The sequence below is a fragment of the Typopeltis vanoorti genome, chromosome 2 (assembly GCF_054136105.1).
Source record: "Typopeltis vanoorti isolate ZY-2024b chromosome 2, IOZ_Tvanoo_1.0, whole genome shotgun sequence".
Classification (NCBI taxonomy): Eukaryota; Metazoa; Arthropoda; class Arachnida; order Uropygi; family Thelyphonidae; genus Typopeltis; species Typopeltis vanoorti.
In genome coordinates, this window is record NC_143550.1 from 67,796,828 (window position 1) to 67,812,988 (window position 16,161).

Here is a 16,161-nt window from a genome sequence, read left to right on the forward strand (position 1 = left end):
ATATAATTTCTAGAAAAATCTCACCTGTTTTTATCTTCTTTGTTTCAGTATTTATTTATTTGTTTATCATATGGGTAAAAATACAAGAAATTAATGAACAAAATTATATAGAAATTGAGAGTTAACTAATCAATGGCACTATTTGGGAGTAAGTGCAAGTTCCTGAGGCCTCCATGAAAGAGTGTGTGTGTGTGTGCGCGCACGGGGGGGGGGGGAGGCAGGTGATATGATTCACAGTCTGCACAGCACCACACACAAAAAGATGATTGTGAAATTCCCCACAGATGTAGTATGTGGGCATAGCCACCTTATACAGTCCTAAAATCTGTTTAGCCAACTCCAGAGGTGTTGAGGTAGATTCAATCCTGGCGGATCCATGGTTGGATCTGTGATCAGGTACTTGTTTGTAATTTATTTCAGAGTCTTCTCCACCAGTCCTGGGGACTATTAGTTGGTATTTTCAGAAGTCAAATGGGAGATCTGGAGGTAAGGTGGAGAGCTATCTTGACATATGTTAATGTCAATTCTGATTTTATGTATTTCTTTGATAGTAGCTTCTCTTCTGAAGCATGGAGAAGTATAAGGTGGGAAAGAACAGGCAACCACAGAAGAGGAGTAGACTTTAAGGCACTAGAGATAGTTCTCATTGTTATGTTGAGTTGTGAGTCCACAATAGTCATGTGGTAACTTCAGCTCCAAACTGGTGATCAGTACTCTGATACTGGGAAGACCAGAGCCAGGGCTGCAGTTCTAAGAGTTAAAGTATTAAACCCTCAAGTTGTTCTGTAAACTCTTGTTTATGATGTTGCTCCTGGCAGATATCTTTAACTGTTTTTTTCCAAATATTGTTGGTGGAAAGCTAAAACAACAGTTTCACTGGGGTTATGGGATAGTCACCAGATTTCAAAGTAGTTTTGCATGCTCAGATATGTTCTCATTGTTTCCTCAAGGCCTTGAAAGATATTAGTTTGGACAGCTGAATAGTTAAGGTGAGGACAGATCGTTGTGGAAGTCCATCCTGTAGGATAAATATTGTGCTTTTGTTTCATTAATAACTATTATGTCGATCTGGTATTTATCCAATTCTTTTGCTAGTTATATTTCTTTTCCATTGATGCTGTTCATGTTTTGGTGCCAATCTAGAATTCTGCTGATGTTGAACTGGAGTTTATTCCAATAGCTGACTATTCACTGTTCATCCTAATTCCCTGATGAAATAAGCAGGGGAACTTGTTTAACCAGGCAATGAGTCGTGTGGGAGTAAGTGTGCAAGTTCCTAAGGCCTTCAGGAAAGTGTGTGTGTGCGCGTGTGGAGTAGTCATCAGTAATATGATGCATAGTTTGCACAGTGCCGTACACAAAAGGGATTACTGTGAAATTCCCCATAGATGTAACATGTGGGCACATGAAATTCTGTCATGTTGCATTATCATTTTTTTAAGCCAATAAGAATATAATTTGGTTGGCTAAATCCCAAATTAGCATCCCATCAGCATTCATTCAATATCTAGTAGATATCCTCTAACAGGGTGCACCACAAGAAGATGAGGATTGGACATTAGGTCAAAAGGCACAGTTGATTCTCCAGATTACTTCCTTAAAAAGGCTATATAGAGGTCTCCTCCCAGTTATATAGCTTTGATCCTTACACAATCCCTGAAAAAAAAAATTAATTAATTAAAAAATAAATAACAAATACCATAAGTGATTGAATATACTAGAAAATAAAAGATTTTTTTTTCTATGCCCAGTTCTTGAATGAAGAATTTGATTCAACACACATATACACACACGTTTATTACTAGATTTTTTTTTTTTTTTTCTCATATTTTAATAAAATTTCTTCACCACCTAGGTGTGTCTATTGTTTTAAATATTAATTAACTGAAACTATTCATTCCACCTTATTTTACTGTGTTAAAGAGATATTTCTTTTTGGTTTACTTTTTTTTTAATCAGTCAAAATTAAAAGCTGACAACTATGTATATTATCAATCAGCTAAATAAATGAAATACTGTTATTTTTAATATGAAAAATGAACGTTTTGTGAGTGGAAAGATATATCTGCAAAGTAGGCAGAATAATAAACATAAGGTGAAGTTCAAAAATGTTCAGTTAAATAAATTTAACTGAATATTTATTAACATTTATTTAACTGAACATCAATAATTATTTTGAAATTTGTGCTCTGAAACTATTACATAGACTACAAATTATGTGTTGTCAAGCTCTTTTTAATACCTCTAAAAGGTTTACATCAATATCAAAATAATAAAAAAACAGATAATATACAAATAAAGCAATGTTTGACTGATCCTGCTATTTTTAAGCACTCTAAATAAATATGTCTCTGACTCTTTTAAAAGGATTTTAGTACAGCATAATTTATATCCAAAAAAAACTTTTTTTTTTCTTTTTCTCAAAAAAAAGTTTTCAAAAAGGGAGGGGAAAAAACTTATCAGCAAGTTTTATTCTCAAATGTAAATGTTACTGTACTGAGAAAAGTATTTCATCTAACATCAAAAGCTTAAAAAAGCAGAGGGTGATCAAAATTAAAGTATCCCTGTTTAAAGCTTTGTGGAGCACCACCTAGTGATCCAAATGCTGCAAACCTTGCAGAATACATTGTGCATCATGCAGAAGTGATATCTGGGGGGGGGGGGGGGAGATAGTTCCAAAATTCTGCAGCAGGGGGTGCTCTATGATGTACTGAATGTAGATGTAGTAATTTTTTTCTGTGTAAGAAGGAGTAAAGTGACACAAGCATAAATAACACATTTTTATTCACTTCCATTATGCATTCACTAGCTGTACTGTTCAATGTGCTGCCCTTCCTGGTACGTGTTCAACAGCAGCATGCAGCTAGTTGGGGTGCTGCATTATGCCGTATTTCAGTACTGGCACATTATTAGTCTGATATTAGTCCTGATAAACGCTGTCTCTGAGAAATCTCCAGAGCCAGAAGTCCAGAGGGTTAGATCAGGTGAATGAGATGGCCATGCAGTGGGAAATGCATGGCTTCTGAGAAATGTTCTCGAAGAACCTCCTGCAGAGATCAACCAATGTGTGTGTGTTGGGGGGGGGGGGAACATTCTGCATGAAAATGATTGAATCCATGCATAGGTGCTGCTGTAGCACAACAAAATTATTTATCATTTTGTGATACCCTCTTGGCAGTAACTGAGTAGGTCACAGGACTCGACTGGTGAATGTCCTCCAAGAAGAATGGTACAACAATAAATGAAGATCTAAACCCACACCAGACATTAACTTTGGGTGAATGCATAGGAATTCGTTGGATTGTATGCAGGTTTTGCATAGCCATTTCCTGGCAATTGTGTATTCACAGCTCCTCCATTCAGGTGAAAATGAGCCTCATCTCCCCACAAAATCATCCGTGGCCAACTCCACTCGAGCAAGGAATGTTAAAGTGAATGTTGGTTGACTTTCAAAGCCCTGTAGATGCAAAATCCATAGAATTTTCCAGACAGTTGTGCGAGGCAAATCCATGTGTTTTGATATAGTACTTGCACCGCAGGAACCAATGCTGTTATTCATGGCATGCTCCATACCAGCAGTAGCAACTTCAGTTCAGTTGTTGTGAACTGACTGGTTTGTGACCTCTGCCAGGTCTAACTCCCAACAATCCAGTTTCTTCAAAATGGCTAATCATTCATCGCAGAGCACATGAAGATAGCGAATCTCATTGGCATTTGTTCAGGTGATGAAATTTGGAGAATGCAGCAACAGCATTGCTGTTTACGTAGTAAAGCTTCATGAGCAAAGCACATTGGGGCAAGGCTAGTGCCATCACTGTGGACAGCATTAACAACCAGAATAAAGGGGAAAAATCCCACGTCCATCTTTTTTAAACCCTCCTGGCCCCTATCAAGTTATGTGATATGCAAATTCTATGGTGTTGTAAACACCCCTGGTGATGAATTTTGGAACTACTTTTTTTTTTTTTTTTTTCCTCAGATCGCTTCTTCATGATGTACAACATATTTCTGCAAAGTTTTGCATTTGGATCACTGGATGACACTCTACAAGGAGTGTCATCCAGTGGAGTGATGACACTCCACAAGGCCTTAAACAGGCTTTGTGGAGTGTCATCACTCCACAGGACAAAATTAAGGCCTTGTGGCCTTAATTTTTGAGTCAAGAGACTCATTCTGTGATGTGTCTTTTGACTCCATGGAGGCACTTTATATAATAATAAAGTCATTAAATTTATTTTCTTTGGGATTGACAGAGTAAGGGAGGACAGACTGTTCAAAGTATAAAGACAGATGGAATGTAGGAGGGAAGAGATGTTCATCTCGTAGGTTTAAAGCTTGGCAGCTGTTCATATTCTTATAGCCTTGGAATGAAGGCAGATAAAGACAGTACATTAGTCGCCAGTTCCAAAGTTTCTAATGAAAGACTAGAAATTTGAACTTGTAATTATCATTTTTTTTTTGTTTGTTTTTAACTTTTAAACAGTTATACACAAAATGAACAAAAAAGATAGCCATTCACAAAGTCTAGAACATCATGTTTCTGATGGCACATCATAAAACTAAGTGATAGTAAAAATTTGTAATTTGTTTATGATTTACTCAGTTAACTGATGTTTAAATAAAGCATAAATTACTATATTATCAAAGTGGTCAGGTTATCAGCAATTTATAAAATTTCAGCTATTTTTTAAAGAAAAGAATAGTAATACCAGAATTTCCTTCTTGATTTTTTTCTATTTGTTTTGATTGAGAAGAAACAAAAAGTGAACCATTCTGAAGGCTTGTTGTATCTGTATCTGTGATAAATAGATGAGCTTCTGCATGTTCTTTAAAGAAATCTACTTCTGTAATCTCTGGAGAGTGTGGATGGTCTCCATGAACAACATCTATGTAAGGCTACAAATAATGCATAAAGTTCAATATTAAAATAAACTAACTCCAACTTTTTCATCATTTAATTTACAGCAGACTAAAAAAATTTATATGCAGGCAAGAAAATTAATAAAAAGAAATAAAGAATTAGAGGGTAAAAAAAGCATGATGATGTATATTGTACAGTAAGATGTAACCATTCATCATCAAATTCCTGCCATGTACCATCGAGGGATGTACAGAATATGCAGTACTACATGAAAAATTTACATCATTACTACCTTCCTATCTACAATTTTCCTCCAAATCAGTCTGTTACCTGTCAAGACTCCAACATTATCAGATCTTATATTTCTATCTTCTAAGGCACTTTTTACTGTATCAATCCACCTATATCTTGGTCTTCCTCTGGGTCTTTTTCTTGCCAACATAGCAATGAACACTTGTTTTGCTAATGTAACCATTCATGGAGGGAAAAAAATCCATGGAAAAACTACAACAATGATAGTAGTAGTTTTTCCATGTTGGTAATAGTTGAGAAATTCAGACAGTTTCATACACCCAAATTTGTTAAGATTTGGAAAGTTTCTTAGGGCTGAGGCAGATTCTATGAATAGCCTCTCATATTTGTATTTGCTGCGGTGTAATAGAGTGGCCTCTCCAGCATATTCTGTGGTAAGTGTCCAAAGCGGTCAGCAAGTCCAGAGCAGCTGTAATGGTGAAAACAGATGCAGTCCATGTGTTCAGATATTCTGGTATTGGATGTCCTGACTGTTTGGCCATAGTAGGGCAGTTTGCAACTGCAAGGGACCTGGTAGGTATAGGGAATGTGGCTGTTTTTTGGTAGAGCGAATAAGGAATGCATCTCTTCATCCTATCCATTGTCCCTGCAAACTCTCATCGAGGTAAGCTCTCACATCTCAGTGGTAGTGTGCCATCTTGTTGGAAGAGAAATTGATCATTCCCATAAAGTGCATGAATGGCAGGTAAAATGGATGTGTGTAAAATGTCTACCATGTTGGAGGCTTAATGGATTTTTTACAACACTCAAAAAGAATTAAAATAGAATTTAATACTTCCTATATTTCATCCTAGTCGCTAGGACATCTACGGGGATTACAAAAACAATTAATGTAACATGCACACAAATGTTAAAACAATACTAAGCCCAACCACGTGGGTGACACTAAAGTCCTATCTAGGTGGAGCGCCCTCTAAGGGCGGTAGTAGGTGGCCTGGAATGCCTCTGGTGATGAATGTTTCCCAAATCTTCAGAAGCTTAATGCAACCGTATTTATTAAGATTTGGTTGGTTCCTGAGAGCTGCTGCTGCTTCTAAGAAAAGTCTCTCTCTTTCTTGAATTTGCTGTGGTGGAGCATGGTGGTTTTCTTCCATGATACCCTGTGGGTGGTGTCCAAAACATGGTCAGCTAAGCCTGAATGGCCATAGTTGTGTTTACAGATGTAAGACTTGTGTTCCTCCAGGCGGATGGATGCTGATCTGTCTGTCTGTCCAAAGTACACCAGCTTACAGGAACAGGGTACTTTGTAAACTCCGGGCAGAGAGAGAGGAGGGAGCTGATCTTTCGTAGAACGGATAAGGGTAGCAAGTTCGCGGTGGGGCTTATATGCTGTGTGTAGGTTGTACTTTTTTAGTATCTTGGCTATTTTTTCAGATGTGCCACAGATGTAGGGTATGGTGATGGCATTTTTAAAATCTTGTTGATGAGAAGGATGGGGAATGGGGGAGGAACTGATTATGTTTTTGATCCTGTGTTCGCTGTAGCCATTGGAGAGGAAAGTGCTATGTATGTGGTTAAGCTCAGTAGTGAGGGCGGTTCCACTGGAACAAAGATTGTGGGCTCTCTTGGTAAGTTTTAATAATGCCATATTGTTGCGAGGGGTGGTGGTAGGAGAGTTTGTGAATGTATCTGCCTGTGTGTGTGTGTGTGTGTGTGGGTTTTCTGTATACAGTGAAGGCAAGTGTATTATTAGGCAGGCGTGTGACTAAGGTGTCTAGGAAGGGTAAACAATTGTTCTTTTCCTTTTCCATAGTAAACTGGATTCTTGGATGTAGGCTATTGAGATGACTGAGGAAGGAGTCTAATGTGTCTGGGCCATGAGGCCAAATAGAGAACACATTATCTACATATCTTAGCCAGATAGAAGGTTTGAGTGGGGCTGAGTCTATGGCTCGTTTTTCAAAATCTTCCATATAGAAATTGGCAAGGGGGGTGAGAGGGGGGGGACCCATGGTGGTTCCCTCTATCTGCTTGTAGATTTTGTTCTTCCAAGAGAAATACCCAGAGTTAATGGCAAAGGAAAAGAGATATAAGATGTCAGAGGGAAAAACGTTTTCTAAGAGAGAGAGATAAGGTGTCAGTTAAGGGAATATTGGTAAACAAAGAGGAGATATCAAAGCTTACCAATATGTCTGCATTATTCAAAATTAAATTTTCTGTGAGGGCTTTAAAGTGGGTCGAGTTTTTTATATAGGAAGTGGACCTTCCGGTGAGGGGGGGGTCAAAGAGTTGGCCAGCTGCTTAGACAATCTGTAGCAAGGTGCATTGGTGGTATCTACTATAGGCCTCAGTGGGGAATTGGGTTTGCGGATTTTTGGTAAACTGTATATTCGGGGAGGATGGGAGTGGAAAGGTTTAAGTTTTTTCGTGATGTCAGGGGGCCAGGAGATTACTCTTTTAAGTAAGATTTTTAATTTCTTAACTTGTATTTTTGTGGCGTCGTGTTCTAGCGGGATGTAGGTAGCGCGATCGCGGAGGATAATGTTCACAGCAAATTCAAGAAAGAGAGACTTTTCTTAGAAGCAGCAGCAGCTCTCAGGAACCAACCAAATCTTAATAAATACGGTTGCATTAAGCTTCCGAAGATTTGGGAAACACTCATCACCAGAGGTCCCACCTTACATTCCAGGCCACCTACTACCGCCCTTAGAGGGCGCTCCACCTAGATAGGACTTTAGTGTCACCCACGTGGTTGGGCTTAGTATTGTTTTAACATTTGTGTGCATGTTACATTAATTGTTTTTGTAATCCCGTAGATGTCCTAGTGACTAGGACGAAATATAGGAAGTATTAAATTCTATTTTAATTCTTTTTGAGTGTTGTAAAAAATCCATTAAGCCTCCAACATGATGTCCTCACAGCACTTAAGCCTCTACACACGAATTGTAACATGTCTAGATACACTTGACCAGTAACAGTACATTCAAAGAAGAAGAATGGTCCTATTAAAACCCCTAGATGACAATCCACACCAGACATTAAGCCCCCCCCCCCCACCCCCGGTAAATTGATTGCCTTATCCACGTGTATGCCCGGATTTTCTGGAGCCCAGTAAACACAATTATGCCGATTCACTGTTCCATTAAGCTTCAATTGTGCTTCATCAGACCAAACCATCTTCCTCACAAACTCCTCATCTACCATGTATTGAAACCACTCACAATACTGCATTCTTCGATCAGGATCATTTTCATTCATTGCATGTAATAATCTCAAAATGTAAACTTTCCATTTAGCTGCTTTAGGAATGCGCTGTATGCTTGCACTGCTAACTCCTGTCTCACGTGCACATTGTGTGGTAGACTTCTGTGACAAACACATAAACTGTTCCAACACCATAGCTGAGGAAGCATGACTTGTTGCTGTCCTGGGGCCTCCCGGATCTTCCCCTGTGCACATCACACACAGTACCATGAGTCTCAAAATTATCAATGGATACGTGCAATTGTCGGGTGCGTTGAAGTTGTGTTGCAAACTCAAAGCTCCATTGTCATTGAACTTCACCAACATTCTCAAATTTGAAATACTACTTTAAAATGGTCTTGTATTCCTCGAAAGACAATCATGCCTCGTCCATTTTGTTTGACCATCCTACCGGTCACGTGTTGATGCTAGTATTCATGTGAGTAATGACATCTTTTGAGAGAACATCATACTACACACTGCTACCGTAATTCGATGCAACTTCAAAAAAAGTCCATAGATGACATCTGTTAAAGTGTGCATACATTTTTTTGATGGACTCTGTAGTATTTGCAGCAGTGCTTAGCCAAGTAGTTTTTTGAATGTAATAGAATTAAAGATTATTTACTGGATAGAGAATATGAGTAATAGGGAATTTTAATTCCTTCCTTAATTTTCTCCTTTCTAACAAAGTTTACATCAGAATTGAAGAAAGAAGGTAAACTTCCCTTTTCTACAAGCTTATCCACAGTGGATTCTATCTACATAATTTGTTCCTTCACCACCCTTACCAAAAACTAAGCATAATCTACACTTTTAAGAACCAGGCCCTCTCCATTCTAATAATGAAGACAAATTTAAGGAAGAACTTCAAGCTCTTCTCCGTCGATACTCCAATTTATTAACTTAATCGATACTCCAAAAACACAATCCGTAAGATATTTTGGATAATTTTCCTCATCAAAATCAGAATATCCAAGTACAGGGATGATTTCCACTCCACATATTTGCAATCTGTCCATTAAGATTTGCTACCCTGCTCAAGAATCATAACATTCAGATTGCTTTCAAAGCAATCCAAACTATTTGTAGCCTCCTCAAATCTCCTAAAGACAAAGTGTTCTCCTCTATAAATCAAGATGTTTATGGAATTTATGTATTCTAGTATACATAATCTAGACAAACTGAAGAATTGAGATAAAAAGAACATGTCACCCATGTGGACTATAAAAGAGAAGAAAGGTCTGGTCTGAAGTTGCTAGCATTGTCCTTAGAAAATGCTGTCGTGCACATGTTGTTCAAATAAGTCCTTATTTTTTAGTAAATATTGGCTATACTACCAAACATCATTGATGGTATTTTCTTTATTTTTGACTGTGTTATTAAGCATGTTGTTTAATTGTGACTATTATCATGCAATATTGTTTCAAAAACATTCTATGTTTATGGCACAGTATAGCATGTACTTAATATCTTCAATGCCAAGAGCAAATGATTTGTGATATAAGAGTGAGAATGGAGAGTGTATTTAAGAAATATTTCATGTAAATGCAAGAAATGCAAATTATATCAAGAGCAGAAGAAAGAATGAAATGGCTGATGTTAAGGATGTAAGGCAGGATTACAAAAGTATTGTGAAGAATGTAGCGGAAGCAGCGAATGATAATGTATGAAATACGAATGAGAGTTTGAAGGAAGTGGATGATGAGATGCCAGTGTGGAAAAAAATAGCACACTTATGTGGACTCCTTCACAGAACAAAATGTGAGCTCAAGCAACTGGAGAAATGATTTGAGCATTGTACAGCAGGAGGGAGAATAAAAGAAAGTGAATGGGAAAAGTACAAAACTGGGAGAAAAGGGAAAGTATTGTATGGGGGAGTTGATGATAAGAGGCACACTTAATGAGAAAGTGACAAACGCACATTTCCCAGGTGCAAAGATAAAGAATTTTTTTTACTAAATGATTTAAGGAAATTACAACGTCAACTAGGATATACATTAAAATAAATTTTAATATACTTCAATATTTCGGCAATGTCACGTTGCCATTTTCAAGAAACTTAAGAACAAGACGTGCATGCAGGCACAACAAACAGTAAGTGAGGAAGAAGCAGGAAGCTATTATTTCTCCTAAAGTCCTAATGGTGTCCCTTAGCGGGCAATGTTGGTATTCTTGGGCGATTGGGCTGAAGGTGTTCCGATATAGGTTTCCCAAATTTGAGGCAGTCTCATGCAGCCAAATTCGTTGAGGTTTAGATTGTTTCTTAGGGCTGAAGCTGATTCCATGAAAAGCCTTTCATATTTGTATTTACTATGGTGTATTATCTTGGCTTTCTTACACCGTATTCTATGGCAGTCCTTGTGTTCTGAGATTCTGATATTGGCTGTCCTGCCTGTTTGGCCAAAGTAAGACAGCTTACAGCTGCAAAGGACCTGGTATACACCCGGTAGGTCTAAGGGGGGGGCCTTTAGTAGAGCGGATAAGGGATGCCAATTTTTTATATGGTCTGTAACAAGAAGTTAAGTCATGTTTTTTTAGGATTTCTGTAATTTTTTCCGAGGTGCCTCGGATATAGGGTATGGTGATGGATTTAGAGTAATCCTTGTTGTAAGGGGGTTGTGGTTTGAAAAGCTTTTCATATTTGTATTTACTACAGTGTATTATCTTGGCTTTCTTCCACCGTATTCTATGGCAGTCCTTGTGTTCTGAGATTCTGATATTGGCTGTCCTGCCTGTTTGGCCAAAGTAGGACAGCTTACAGCTGCAAGAGACCTGGTATACACCAGGTAGGTCTAGGGTGGGGGTGGGGGGTAATAACCAGCCTTTCTACAAGAAAGATAAAGAATGTTAGTAAAGCTGTAAGTTTGTAGAAGGAAGAAGTGCTAGTGTTGATTAATTTGGCAGGTAGAAATGTTTTGATAAGTGAGAAATATACAATGAAAGATGGTATGAAAGAGTTGTTGAAAGAAGCGAAAATGAAGAGTTAGAAAGTAAAGATTGCAAGTCTGTGCCTCATATGATAGGACAGAAGAAGAAATGCCATGATTGCTAATGGATCAAGGAGAAGATTGTGCAGGAAGAATGGTGTTCAGTTTATAGATGTATGGAGTGAGTTTGATGAACAAAAGGACCTGTATTATGCCTGATGGACTGCACTTGAATGGTTTTGGAGTTAAATGTTTGGAGAAAGTGTTGTTCAGTGAGAGTTTGCAAGTGCAAAATCAGAGAAACTAAAGATATTAGGGGGAAGCAATTAAACATGTGTAGCATCTGAATGGTCAGGCAATAACATTATGCAAGAGTAAGTGTGGGTCTAAGGGTATGCTGAAATACATGTACACAAATGCCTGAAGTATCAAAATAAAGGAGAGGAGTTTTGGCACTGGTCAGCGCAACTAGGTGAAAAATTATTGGCATCAATGAGTACTGGTTGAAAGAGAATGATGTAGTTACAAGGATAAAATATAAGCTATTGTATTTTCAGAGAAAATAAAGGAAATAGGGTAGGTGGAGGAGTATTATTAATGATAGCTGAAGAATTTCAACCAACAAAAATAGAAATTAAGAAAGATTATAGGTCTGAGGGAGGGACATGATTCATTTGAGGCAGTCTGGTGTGAGATAGGCCAACAAGACAAAATGTATTGTTGGTTGCTCCTATAGATAGACTTGGGATCCAGAAGATATGGATAACATGCAGCAGCAGATTAGCACAAGTGATGGCCTGAGCAATTATCACTGGAGCCCTCAACCACGAGGATATAGATTGAAGGAGAAAAGGGCACTTGGCAAGATGGAAATGGAATTTATACAGTTGCTAAAGGATAATTACCTGAAACAGCACATGATGGAGGGGACCAAGGGTTTGAAAGTGTTGGATCTGGTAATAGCACCAGAAGACCTATCTAAAACTATAGTAGCAACAAAAACTCCAATCAGGGAGAGTGACCATGAAGTCTTGTTCTCGGATGTTGCACAAATATATGAAATTTTCAGTCAAGAAAGGAAATATGTGGAAAGGCACATATTCTACCCACTTAACCTTTCTCCCTAAGAGTTAATTGTAAATAGAATAATAGGTAATCCAGGATCCTAAATCTAATATAACAACTGTCATGTTAAATTAGGACATCATTTTCACTGTAACAAAACTATCTATATGAAAAAATGTATCTCTGATGTTGTCTTAAATAGAATATAGCTTTGATGTAGTTATTTTATTTTATTTCATTTATTTATTGTAATTTTATTTTAATTTCACTAGAGGTCAGCCCAATAGAATAACAGTTGATCAAATCATTGTCACTTCAGCATACTATATGAAATGTAATTTAGCTTGTCTCTGTATATATATGTGTATACTCCAGATGATGACCTTAATATGAAGGTCGAAACATCGGAAAATTAAAATAATTGTTTATAACACAGTTGTAGAGTCCATAATTTGTGAAAAATGACCTACAATTTGTTGATGACATTGTTCTTTTGGTTTCCTCAGCAGAAGAACTTCAAGGAATGATCGATGAACTGAATGCATAAAATTAAAAGAAAGAATTAAACAGAAGCAAAGATAAACAAATAATGTATAATAAATACATAACCATAAATACACCCATAAACATGCAGAGTTACAGTGAGATTATACTGTAACTGTGCATGTTTATGGGTGTAGTGATGGGATCTTGCTGAAGGTATCAAAATGATGGTCTACCAGCTTTTTGTATGTGATGCAGTTAAATTTGCTGTAGCACTGTAGCAGAATCTAGAAATAGTTCTCTGATACTTCTGTATAAAGGGAGGTTCTCCCCATTGGATCCAGTATCTGTACCTGCATCCTCTGCCATCCTGGAACAGCAGTAGTGTAGATATGAACAGAATTCGTGTTGTTATTTCTTCTAGACAGATATTAGATGTTCTTCCAATTTTTAGATTATGTTAGTTTGCAAGGGCAAGAGATACTGCAGACTAGATGATAAAGAGGATCTTTTGATGATCTGTTATGCAATCTTTTCATGAAATATTTTGAAAATGCAGTTCTAAACTCTACCATTCTCAAACCCACAATACGGTCATGTTATGTTGATAATGTATTCTCCACTGTGCCACATAGCTAGGATATGCTGATAATTATTAGCACATCCCCACACACCCCAACAGCCAAGGATCTGTTTCACAATTAAGAAGGAAAGTAATTACTGTCTGCCCTTCCTGGACACTCTGGTCACCCAACTATCCAGTGGATCCTTATCCTTTCCAGTCTACAGAAAGACCCCCTCCCCCCACACACTGGAAGATACTTCCACCAGCTATCAAATCAACACCTCTCTCAGAAGTATGGTATTATCAAAGTCTTAGCAAATAGAGCTAGAACTATCTATTTTTTTTTTACCTCACTAAAAGCTTCTCCACTGAAAGAAATCACATCTGGGACACTTTTTTTTTAGACAATGCCTTCCACCTTCACAAAATCAAAAGAACTCTCCTTCCACCTCCCAAACCCAGAGCACAATAAAAAAGAATCCACCGCAACCACTTACATATGGAGCTCCTCAGAAAAAATTTCATATGTACTGAAAAGGTATAGCAAGTAGATCCCTTCCAAGTTATACCAAAAATCAGATACAGTTATCTGTTCACCAAAAAGATTCTCACCATTATCTAGATCCAGTGGCACGCAAGGGTATTTGCCACCCGGGTGCAAACTTTTATCGACCACCTCTAATACTGCTTGTATAATCCAAATTAGATATTAGCTACATAAAATGCCGCCCTATCAATGCTGCCGCCAGGGTGCGGTGCACCCTCAGGTTGGCGCGGCCCTGTCTAGATCATCCAAGTGTCTACAGATGTCACTTGCTCCTGTAAAAAATAACTGGACAAACCAGAAGAACAGTGAATAACTATCTCTGGAAGAATATAGACACTATGTGCTTTGTCTACACTATATCCATTCCATGAATACAGATTACTGGACCCAATGGGAGGAATCTCCCTTTTATAGTGAAGTAGGTATAAACATAAGACTATTTCTAGAATCTGCAAGAGCAATACAATCTCCAAATCTAAACAAATTCTGCTTCCTTACAATGCCAAAAATCTGGGAGCCCACCTTGAGACCTTCAAGCAAGATTCCATCACTGCACCTAAAGAGGGTGCCAGCAAGCCTGTAGGAGCCCTACCTGCTATTGACCTACAATTTGTTGATGACACTGTTCTTTTGGTTTCCTCAGGGGAACTTCAAGGAATGATCAATGAACTGAATGCATAAAGTTAAAAGAAAGGATTAAACAGAAACAAAGTGGACATGTGCTTAGAGGACATCTTTTTTTTTTGCCTATAAAACCTGGTAACCAAAGCAAAATATTGGCATAATAAATTAATAGTTAAATAAATTTAGTTAGATAATTATTATTCCCAGATGTCTCCTCTAGTGAATATAAACATGAGTATTTTTCTTGAATTCAAACAAAGTCAAAAGTTTTTTTTTCTTTTATCCTATATTAATATTATGCATTTCCTAAATACAATACAAACCTAGTGTAAATAAGGGAAAGAGTATAGTGATATTGGAAAGTTATAAAGAAATAATAAAGTAAGAAAAAATACAAAAGGATTCAACAACCTTTCATGGAAGGAATCAATTAAAACTCTAAGCCAAATCTAGGTTTTTCAAATTGGTTGGAAGTTCTATTAAGATTTTCAGATATCAGAAACTATATATTCCATTCCAAGATTTTAACTTTGAAATTTAGTAAAACAGTGATTATTAAGAAAATCAAAAAGATGCGCTATAATTTATCATAATTTAAAATTTTACAGAAAGCTAGTGAATCATGTGTTTGCGCAGTTAGCCGAGTGGTTAAGCTTCGTAATCATATGCCTGGGAAAGGAGTGTCGTGCATTTGATTCTCATCGCTGACGTGAGGAGCAAAGGATCTTTCACAGACATAGCCAAGTTAGTCAGTCTTGGGCATGGACTGTTGGGTTTTTCTACCCAGTTTATCTGGGATTTTTCCTCCTGCAAAGCAGGAAAACCGGTATTAAGAACACAACGCTTCACAGACAATTACACATGGTTGAGCGTGGGGGGGTAACGATCCCACCTCATAGTGAGTTGTGAAATCCAGAAATGGGAGGCCAAGGCCCAACGTGGAGCTGTAGTGCCAAAGAAAAAGAAGAAGTGGATCCTGTAATACACAGAAGGATACATAAAACATTCAACATGTATCAGTTTTTGAATAAATGATTCAAAGAATGGGTCGTCATTTTCTTATCATAGAAATATAAAAAATTTAACTGTTAATTACAGACAATTAACACTAAAAGATGGTTAGCAAACTAACTTCTTTTATTCTAGAAATCATTTTTAATTACCTTAGTGCCATGCAACCTCATAGCAGCAGCTGCTTGGTGATGTAATTTTTCCCTATAAAGCTGTGCAGCTCTGCTGTTGTATTTCTGTTGGGCATCTTTTGTAGAACAATTATGTTGTTGAAAAAATGATAGCTAAAAAAAGACATTTTAAATTAATATCAGCATAATTATGCATTCTAATAATAAAGAAATTAAAATGAGAAGAAGGTAAATCTTACAGGTTTTGAAAGCAACCATTCATTTCTTAATACTATATTCTAAGAAACACTACATATTAGAATGCAATCAAAGCATGATGTATTAGACATCTGGAATAACAATGAGCAGTCAACTAATTAATACTGAAATAATGGGCAAGAAAACTTTGAAGAATATTTGAGCAAAATCGTTCATCACCATTGTCTGAGCATTTTAGGTATAGGCTTTTT

At 37.3% G+C, this 16,161-nt stretch overlaps 1 protein-coding gene across 1 annotated transcript in view; it reads right to left on the reverse strand.

Moving 5' to 3' along the window:
• The window catches only part of ArfGAP3 (ADP-ribosylation factor GTPase activating protein 3), a 234,546-nt gene that overhangs the window by 143,146 nt on the left and 75,239 nt on the right, over positions 1-16,161 (reverse strand). The window contains exons 3-4 of the mRNA XM_090401616.1: positions 15,734-15,865; positions 4,710-4,896 (exon numbers count right to left, since the gene is read on the reverse strand). Coding sequence (XP_090257742.1) covers positions 4,710-4,896; positions 15,734-15,865 — 319 coding nt within the window. The remainder of the gene's footprint in view (positions 1-4,709; positions 4,897-15,733; positions 15,866-16,161) is intronic.